This window comes from Neoarius graeffei, chromosome 1 (assembly GCF_027579695.1).
Source record: "Neoarius graeffei isolate fNeoGra1 chromosome 1, fNeoGra1.pri, whole genome shotgun sequence".
Lineage (NCBI taxonomy): Eukaryota > Metazoa > Chordata > Actinopteri > Siluriformes > Ariidae > Neoarius > Neoarius graeffei.
In genome coordinates this window covers 99,869,213-99,879,581 of record NC_083569.1, presented here as the reverse complement: position 1 = coordinate 99,879,581, position 10,369 = coordinate 99,869,213, and the positions used below count along the sequence as shown (strand labels likewise).

The 10,369-nt window shown below is 43.2% G+C and overlaps 1 protein-coding gene across 2 annotated transcripts in view; it reads left to right on the top strand.

Annotated features, from left to right (window-relative positions):
• The first annotated feature begins 1,604 nt into the window (after positions 1 to 1,604).
• Positions 1,605 to 10,369, top strand: part of LOC132876766 (tripartite motif-containing protein 16-like) — a 30,026-nt gene continuing 21,261 nt past the window's right edge. Inside the window, exons 1-3 of one of the 2 annotated variants that reach the window (XM_060913552.1) lie at positions 1,605 to 2,353; positions 8,122 to 8,214; positions 8,542 to 8,775. In XM_060913552.1, coding sequence (XP_060769535.1) covers positions 1,784 to 2,353; positions 8,122 to 8,214; positions 8,542 to 8,775 — 897 coding nt within the window. In that variant the 5' untranslated portion in view covers positions 1,605 to 1,783. Of the gene's footprint in view, positions 2,354 to 8,118; positions 8,215 to 8,541; positions 8,776 to 10,369 lie in introns of both variants that reach the window. The other variant, XM_060913544.1, reaches the window with a different exon arrangement.

The window sequence follows — 10,369 nt, the reverse complement described above, 5'->3', positions numbered from 1 at the left end:
TCAACCGATGACAAGAAAATGAAAGGAAATACAAATTAAGTTAATAATTTTAAAAAGTTTGCAAGTGCTTCTGGGTAGCCATAGGTAGTGTACGTACACATTCCCGCCGGTTCCGCTGACAGACGGTTATCCGCCATTGGTAGACTAGGCTGTGATGGGAAAAGGTGGAGGTGGCTTTGCTAATTATGACGAGTACGACAAAATTACTGTCGGGGCTTAAATCCGCGAATGGGAGCGTGGATCAGGAGAGAGGGAGAACTGAAGAGGACGTGTGTGAGCCGAGCGCAGATGCTAACGACAGTGGCAAAACCAGCCCCAGAACTGCTAGCAAACAGCAGAAACCAGTGAGGAGGAAGTATGACGAAAAATACATAAAACTGGGATTCATTTGGAGCGGGACAGAGGAGCTGCCCAGGCCGCAGTGTGTTGTATGCGGCGACGTTCTGAGCAATGAGTCCATGAAACCGTCGCATCTCAAACGGCATCTTACAACCAAACACACAGCACTAAAGGACAAACCAATGGATTTTTTTTTTACGAAAACGTGATGAACTGAAGCAGTCCAAGTCTACCATTCTGTCCTATGGTACACCCGTAGCCAAAGCACAGGAAGCTTCATATCATACCAGCCTCCTGATCGCCAGAGCCAGTAAGCCACACACAATCGGGGAACTGCTGTGTTTACCATTAGCCAGAGAGATGACACGTATCATGTGTGGAGAGAAAGCTGCCAGAGAGTTAAACTTGGTGCCGCTTTCAAATGACACCGTGTCAAGGAGGATAAACGACATGGCTGACGATGTTAAAAAGACACTGATTGAGCGCATTAAGAACAGTAGATATTTTACCATACAGCTTGATGAGACTACAGATGTTGCAGATTTGGCCAATTTATTTGATTCATTATTTAAGTACAGTGTTTTATTTTCCTATATTTAAACACAGTGTTACTGTTCAAAGTACTGTGTGTAATGTTACAGTGGCCAACAATATTAAATATACTTGTTAAATAAAACCTCCGCCTTGTTTTTAATGAATACTTAGGCCTACTATGCTACTGTATTTTAATGTTGGTCATTATGGTGGTACTTGGAGAGCCAAGTATTTTCTGAGGTGGTACTTGGTGAAAAAAGTTTGAGAACCACTGCAATAAGGCAATCCAACAACTTATTTATGGCACTCAGGTTTCAGTGGCCTTGTGTATTAAATCATACATGTAGGTTTGGATTACATCTGACCTTCATGAGCTGCAGTGTGACTCGAGTGACCGCTGATATAATCGTCAAACTGGTGTTTGTTTATTATCAGAACTTAACTTATCATGTGTCATATAGTTGGAGTTTACCTATAAGACAAGACAAAAAAAAAAAAAGGTGGCAAAAAGTGTTATATCTGTCCCCACTCGACCCGACTGAACTAACCTGACCACTCACTATCTGGTAAGATATTCAGTTCTTTAATAGATGCAGGTAATGAATGAGTTACAGCATGTGTGTGCTCTTATGAGGCCGAGCAGATACACAGTGGATATTAGTGCTCACTTTTATTCTGGTTGGGACACGCCTCTCCCATTTCCTCCTGCCCTCCCTCTTCCTCTCCTTTTCCTTCTCAGACACTCCTCTTAACTTCAACAGAAATGAAACTTAAATGGATCCTTTCCCTCGGTGTGTGTGAAACTGAGTTCACTGTCTGAAGACCTTTTCCCTCTTCGTTTTTACTGACATCATATCCTCGCTTTTATATCTCTTGCCTTTTCTTTTTCTGTTTACCTGAGCAAAGTAAAATGGCAGAGACGAATCAGTTCAGCTGTCCAATCTGTCTGGACCTAATCAAGGATCCAGTGACTCTTCTCTGTGGACACACTTTCTGTATGGTGTGTATTAATGACTGCTGGGATCAGGAGGATCAGAATGGAGTCTATAGCTGTCCTCAATGTAAAGAAACCTTCACTCCAAGACCTGCTGTGAGTACAAGTGCTGTTCTGGCTTTAGTTATGGAGAAACTCAAGACAGGACTCCAATCTACACGTCCTGCTCACTGTGCAGCTGGATCTGAAGATGTGGAGTGTGATTCCTGCACTGGGAGAAAATACAAAGCCATCAAGTCGTGTCTGGTGTGTCTGGCTTCTTTCTGTGAAACTCACCTCCAGCCTCACTATGAATCTTCTGCCTTTAAGAAGCACAAGCTGATCGACGCCTCCAGACGACTCCAGGAGCAGATCTGCTCTCAGCATGACAAACTGCTGGAGGTTTACTGTCACACTGATCAGCAGTATATCTGCATGTTGTGTATGTTAGATAAACATAAAGGACATGATATGGTATCAGCCGCAGCAGGACGAGCTGAGAAACAGGTAAAACAACAACAATTAACCAACCCTTTAGAGCTGTTTATGTGAAGTATTGGTTAGTATCAAGGTAGGAATGTTGAAGGACCTGATCTGAATGTTCAAGCGACAAACATACAGTAGGGTTTATGAGCATATAATATAATGCTATATACACCCATATATGCTGCATTATACACATAATGTGAAATTAAATTGTAGGATAAAATTTGGACAGAAAGATAAGTTGGGCTTGATGTGATATCTATTATGTTATCTCAGAACCATCTCGTCAAATCAATAAAGTTATCAGGGTAAAAGGTGTTTATGTGGAATGACACAAAGTGAAGTGTTATAGTGCAGTGTTATAGTTCTAACTTTCAGAAAATGCAAATACAAGATATAATGCCTTTCTTTCTCATCTCATCTCATTATCTCTAGCCGCTTTATCCTGTTCTACAGGGTCGCAGGCAAGCTGGAGCCTATCCCAGCTGACTACGGGCGAAAGGCGGGGTACACCCTGGACAAGTCGCCAGGTCATCACAGGGCTGACACATAGACACAGACAACCATTCACACTCACATTCACACCTACGGTCAATTTAGAGTCACCAGTTAACCTAACCTGCATGTCTTTGGACTGTGGGGGAAACCGGAGCACCCGGAGGAAACCCACGCGGACACGGGGAGAACATGCAAACTCCACACAGAAAGGCCCTCGCCAGCCACGGGGCTCAAACCCAGAACCTTCTTGCTGTGAGGCGGTAGTGCTAACTACTATACCACTCTGCGGCCCCTCTTCATTTAACAGTAAACCAGAATTAAGTCATACACAGTTTCGTAATGCAAATTAATAGTGATGTTCTGCTGGGAATTTGAGTGTCAGTGTGTATATGAAGAAGGTAGGGTCCTTTCCAATGAAGCTCCATATTAATACTGGTGGTTTTCCTGGTGGTAATGAAATCATCAGTCGCAATTTTGAGGCTTGTTTAAGGATTGCTTCAAGCATGGGTCCCGTTTTGGTGCATAGTCTATAATTTAATCAAATACAAAGATATTCAATCTCAAAGGCCCACACTTCCTGTCCAGTTGAATCACACTGTTGTAGATTTTAATTACATGAATGACATACAGTTCTGTGCAAAAGTCTTAGGTACATGTAAAGAAATGCTGTAGACCAAAAATGCCCTGTAGACCAAAAATGCCTGGTCTTCCCAGGCACTCTCCTGTCCCAGTACTAACCAGCTCTTTGAGGCGCATGGGTGCGGCACCAATCTCCATTTCTATAGCCCTCGGCCGCTCACCTATACAGCTAGGGTTATGGTGGGGGACTAGTCCTCTGGAAACCATGACAGTTTGAAGTTTGTAGATTTTGATTATGTGAATTACATACAGCTGTGCAAAAGTCTTAGGTAAAGAAATGCTGTAGACCAAAAATGCCTGGTCTTCCCAGGCAGTCTCCTGTCCCAGTACTAACCAGCTCTTTGAGGCACATGGGTGCGGCACCAATCTCAGTTTCCTTAGACCTTGGCCTCTCACCTATACAGCTAGGGTTATGGTGGGGGGCTAGTGGTAACCAGAGGACAACAGTTCAACTTCCCTACTTGCATCTGTCTTTTAGCATGCCTTGCCAGAAAGTACCATTTTTATGATGTGCTTTGGTATGACGCAACCATGAGTAGAACTCATGATTTCCCGGTCAAGAAGCAGACACACTAACCACTAGGCCAGCTTGCGGGTTTGTGGAATATGTTGCTCAGATACAAACTTTTTTTCTGTAACATTTAATTTTGTGCTGGAAAACGAACTGAACATTCGGAACTCTAAAATGTTTTTGTATCAACTCAGTAATGTAGAAGTCTTAAAATAGAAATCTATAACAAAGTTTGTGTGAAAAAAAATAGTGTGCCTAAGACTTTTGCACAGTACTGTATAAACACAACACAACTTGGCTGCACAGAATAGCATCCTAAAGGTTTGTGTGAAGGTGATGATAAAAATATAATACACACAATTTATTTTTCAGACACAGTGGTATCATCTAAAAGGTTTTAAATGCTGCACAAACTAGCGCCCTCTAGTGTCAAGTCAAGTTTGTTTGTATAGTGCTTTTAACAATCGACATTGTCCCAAAGCAGCTTTACAGAATCTGAATGACCCAAGGCATGAGCCAATTTTATCCCTAATCTATCCCCAATGAGCAAGCCTGTGGCAACGGTGACAAGGAAAACTCCCTCAGATGACATGAGGAAGAAACCTCGAGAGGAACCGGACCCAAAAAGGAACCCATCCTCACCTGGAAAACAACAGACATGATTATAACATTAACAGTTTTAACATGAAGTTAGGTTTGTTGATGTTATAACTCTTCCTTCATGGAAACTTGAGTGCAAAACTGTTCATGACAACTGCAGTCCTAAAGTTAGCAGGTTAACTGTAGTCCTCAGCCATAAAAGCATGACTGTAAGTGTCCAGAGTGTCTTCCAAGTGTGACTTTCAACTGTCCATATGGGGCCATCCTCTACAGGAGCGATGTGATGAGACTCCAACCAGATATAAGGCATCAGGATGGATCAGGCAGGTCCGAGGAGCAGAAGAGGTCAGCATCTCGATCTCAGGATTGACATGTAACTCAGAGGGACAGATTGGGGGGGGGGGGAGAAAACACAGGTTGTTAGGTATGCCCAATGTCACCTGAATAAGTAGGTACACTTATTACACTTATTACTTATTAGTAGTGGACACTTCAAGTCTCCAGTTATTCAGGGAAGGGAACAGAAAGGAGGGAAAGTGAATGACAAGGAAAGGCTCATATTATTAACCCCTTAAGGCAGGAAATGACACACACATATAGTGAGAATGTTGAACATTGACAATAGCACTGGCAGTACAAGTATACAAATCGAAATGGGACAGTACGTGTAGAAACTGTGTAGCAGCATGATACTAGTGCAATATATCAGAGGATTGGCTTTGTGCATTGATATAAATAAAAGATATACAGAAAACTGTTATATCAGCAAAAGTGTAAACCAAAAAGCTCATGCAATATACAGTACCAGGTTATGCTCACATACACAAAGTACAAAGCTAACAGTACTGCTTGGATCTCCATTTATGCTCGCTCCTTTTATTTTTATCCTTGTGCTCAACTTCATCCTGCACCTGTCACTTGACAGTCTAAATAACTGAGGTCTGAAGATCCAACTTAGATGTAGCCGAAGACATCCAGCGCAACGTCTCACCGACCTCGATTTCGCAGACAACCTAGCACTGGTCTCAGAATTAGTTGAAGATACAGAGGCCTTGCTCCAGTCCCTTGAAAAAGCAGCTGCTTTGATTGGATTACATTGCAATGCAAGCAAGATGGAGTACATCAATGCTGGCCAGAATCCCAAAGACCTGAAATCCCTCTCTGGTGCAAACATCTAACAAGTAGAGGATTTCAAATACCTAGGATTCTGGATCACTGACTCGAAAAAGGACTTCAAAGCGCGAACGGCACTAGCTTGGGCAGCTTCGAACAGGCTTGGAAAAGTCTGGCATTCAAACCTGCAAACTGATTCTAAAATCTACTTGTTCCAGTACCTAGAAGAGCCAGTTATACTCTATGGTTCAGAAACCTGGACTCTAACACATAAAGATCAGAAACGATTGGATGGAACATACGCAAATCTTCTTTGCAGAGTGCAGAACATTCACTGGTCTGAGCACATGACATGGAAAAGAATATACAGAAAGCTACCACTGATTTCAGAGAAGCTCAGGAGCAGGTGCTTTCATTTAGCTGGACACTGCTCGAGGCCAGAGAACAATGTCATATCATCACTACTGTTATGGACCCAAAACCTCCCCATTTGCTGTCGAAAGACAATGCTCCCTCAGTTGACATCAAGGGACACAGGGAACTGTGGGGCTTTTCTTACAAAGCCCCACAGTTATGGAACAGCCTTCCAAGTAGTGTTCAGGAATTAGACACAGTCTCAGTGTTTAAGTCTAGGCTGAAAACTATCTGTTTAATCAAGCCTTTTTTTAATGGTGTTTATGAGGTAAAGGTGTAGATCTGGAGGGTTCTCAGACATAGAGTGTTTTGGTAAACTGGGATGTATGGATGCTGTCAGTCCCCCACTCACTTGCTCACTCGAGTTTGTTGATGGTGTAGTGGCTGCTGCTTTATGTCCCAGGGCTCCCTCATGCCTGTGTTACCTTCTGGCTCTCCCCTTTTAGTTATGCTGTCATAGTTAGTTGCTGGAGTCCCTGCTTGTACTCTGTGCAATATGTATACTGTTCCTACTTATTCAGGTGACATTGGGCATACCTAATAACTTGTGGGGGTTCCCGCCCCCCAAATCTGTCCCTCTGAGTTACATGTCGGTCCTGGGATCGAGATGCTGACCTCTTCTGCTCCTCAGACCTGCCTGATCCATCCTGGTGCCCTGTGTCTGGTTGGAGTCTCATCGCAGGAGAGGCGGAGGGCGGCCCCATATGGACTGCGGTTGTCATGAACAGTTTTGCGCTCGGGTTTCTGTCGGTGGGGGGTTTATAGCATCAACGAAGCTGACTTTATGTTAGGACTGTTAATGTTATAGTCATGTTGTCTGTTGTTGCCCAAATGAGGATGGGTTCCCTTTTGAGTCTGGTTCCTCTCGAGGTTTCTTCCTCATGTCATCTGAAGGAGTTTTTCCTTGCCACCGTCGCCACAGGCGTGCTAATTGGGGATAGATTAGGGATAAAATTGGCTCATATTTTAAGTCATTCAAATTCTGTAAAGCTGCTTTGCGACAATGTTTATTGTTAAAAGCACTATACAAATAAACTTGACATGACAAGGATTGAAATAGAGGATTTGAAGCTAGTCATGCGGGACCGTGCTCCATGGTGATCTGTTGTGCAAAAACAACCCAGCCTGAGATGCCAAAGGATGATGGTGAGACGTAGGGTTAGTGTAGTAAACCAGTCTACCAGTGGCTGTAGCCTGTAATAAGTCCTAATACTGGACAAAGGCACAGTGGGTGGATGAATTGGTCAAAATCTTGATGTGACAGTCTGTTGAGAGCGGTAGATATAAAAGATTACAGACACAGGTATGAAAGACCTGCAGTATCGCTCGTTTCCACACTGTGGATGGTGCAAGAGATTGCTGAAACTGCAAACCTTCGAGGATTTATGTGGCAATAGTGGGAAGACTCCATAAATAGTGCTATCTAAAAGTTAGTTTGACCGCACGCTGGCCTAGTGGTTAGCGTGTCCGCCTCTTGACTGACAGATTGCGAGTTCTACTTATGGTTGGGTCATACCAAAGACCATCATAAAAATGGTACCTGCTGCCATCTGGTGAGTCATGCTGCAATGCAGATGCAAGTGGGGAGTCAAACTCTCACGGTTACCAGAGGACTAGCCCCCCACTGTAACCCTAGCTGTATAGGTGAGAGGCCGAGGTCTATAGAAGCGGAGATCAGTGCTGCCTTCAGGGCCTTGTTCGTACTGGGATGGGAGACTGCCTGGGAAGATCAGGTCCTGGAACAGGAAGGACTTTTACTTTTGACTTTTTAAAAGTTAGTTGAAGCAGAGAAACTAAATTAAGTGAATTGCAAACTGGTGTGATGGAAGCCATGGAGAAGCAGATTTTGCTCTGGAAAAGAGTGTCTGCTAAATGCTGGTGATGTAATGTATTGGTGTGCAAGGAGTTCAGAACTCTGGCAAGGTTGACCTCTTGTGGTCACAGACAGAAGTGCAGGTAGTGACTATCCTGTTTTGTCCTATATCCATTTTTTATATACATATACATCTAGAAGCAGCTGTTGAAGACACAGAGAAACTGCCAACAGAGACTCCTGGACAGACAGAAGGAGCATCAGGAGCTAAGAGAAGCTGTGAAGATTTATGAGGTGAGTTTAGATTTAGGAAAACCTTGTTTTCAGATCAGTCAGGATTCTCCTTCAATCAGAATCTATCAGTTAATTATTTTCTGCAAAGTTAGAAATCACGACCATTTTAAAAATCATTCTTATTCATACCAAGAAGTCAAATTATTTCTCACAAAGACTATTCAGTTATAACAGTAATGATTAATATGTTCCAAATTACAGGTTTAATTCTGTAATTCTTGTTTCACATTTAGTTTACTACTAAAACTGGTGTTTCTGGTATTTCTTTCTGAGAAGATGACCTGCATTAGATTTCCTTCCTCTCTTTTTCTTCGTGTCTCGTAACAGCGCTCTGCACAAAGAGCAGTGCAGGAAAGTGAGAGGATCTTTACTGAGTTGATCAAAGCCATTGTGAGAAGACGCTCTGAGGTGACAGAGCTGATCAGAGCTCAGGAGAAAGCTGCAGTGAGTCGAGCTGAAGAAGTCCTGAAGAAACTGGAGCAGGAGATTGCAGAGCTGAGGAGGAGAGACGCTGAGCTGGAGGAGCTTTCACACACAGAAGATCCTGTCCATTTCCTCCAGGTAACGTCACCATTTGACAACACACACATTTGTCAAGTTTCTCAATAAACTACTATTCAAAACATTATAAGCTCTAGATTTATAGTGCAACATTGTTTAATTCTGCAATCTGATTGGTTAAATGGTGTTGATTATTTTTCTATAAAAGCAGCTTGGACAATAGCGTAGCTACACTTTACAGGTTTATATGAATCTGATCATTCAGATACATCAGTGTTCAGAGTCTCCAGTGTCAGCACTGTGTAACAGTCAGTAAGTGTTCCTCAACAAGAGTATTTTTTGTGCATTTTTTTTCTTATCAACTTCAAGAGAATCATGAATTGCTAGCCTAGTAAACTAGACCCACCCGCCTAGCGGCCAAAAATATTTTTGCCTACGAGTGGGTCTAGCCTCGGACCATATCAACAACACACCCCGGGCATCAAATCGTGCTCGCCAATCACAACACAAGGTTTTTGTTTGGATTCTTTGGGCGGGCTTTTGCAGGAGTGACAACAAAGCTGCGCGACGCTGGAGAAAGCACAACAGGAAAGATGGCTACAGCTATTGAACAGCACTCGTTTGACTCCGCTTTGGAATCAGTTTTAGACTTGGAGTTTTCGTTGAAACATGAGCAGGAAGAGGCTCTCCGCTCATTCCTTTTCAAGAAGGACGTTTTCGCTGTTTTGCCGACCGGCTATGGCTATCTCCACATGCTGTTTGTTTACCCTCCCCCACTGCTTTCTGTCGCTCTGACTACGTCACAGTCACTGTTGCGCTGATTGGTCAGAGCGTTGGCCTAGACGCACAGAGACAGTTTGAAAGACAACGGGTTGTTCCTACCCACACCCTTCGGAAATGTCTACGACCGAGACCAGACTAAATATTCACATTTAGTCTGGCTTGCCAGGCTAACGAATTGCTATTTTTTAATCAATAAAATATTGTCATGGTTGGAAGATTGCTGTTGTGTAAGAGCATGCTATTATACTAAAACGAGACCGTCAATGACGGCGCAGCTCACTCCGGCCCCGTCTAGTCCAGAAGGAACGATCTAAAGTGGGCCCCCTTGCACAATAAATGTTGCAAGTAATATACAAGCTATATATAGAAGCTGTATCCACCCTAGGAATACCAACCTATTTGCCAGAAAGAACCCAAAGCGGTGAGGAATTGACCGAGAAGAAGCTATTTTTGTTGAACTGCTCATTAAGGCTTAATGAGTCCATAACTTCATTAATAATTGTAATTAAGCAAATCTGGGTAGAAGTTATATGCACCCTAGGTACCCCTACCTTCATGCCAGAAAGAACCAAATCAGTGAAGGATTGAGAGAGAAGAAGTGATTTGTGTGGAAACTGCTCATTAGGGCTTAATTACTCCATAGACAGCGATGAGAAGTTGACAGCGATGCAGGTGGATGCCCCACTGGTGTCCTGGGTTGTAGATTATTTGACTGACAGACCACAGTATGTGTGCTTGCAGTGCTGTGTGTCAGAGTGATCAGCAACACTGGGGCTCTGCAAGGGACTGTCCTTTCTCCTTTCCTTTTCACTCTCTACACCACTGATTTCAACTACTGCACGGAGACCTGCCACCTCCAGAAATTTTCTGA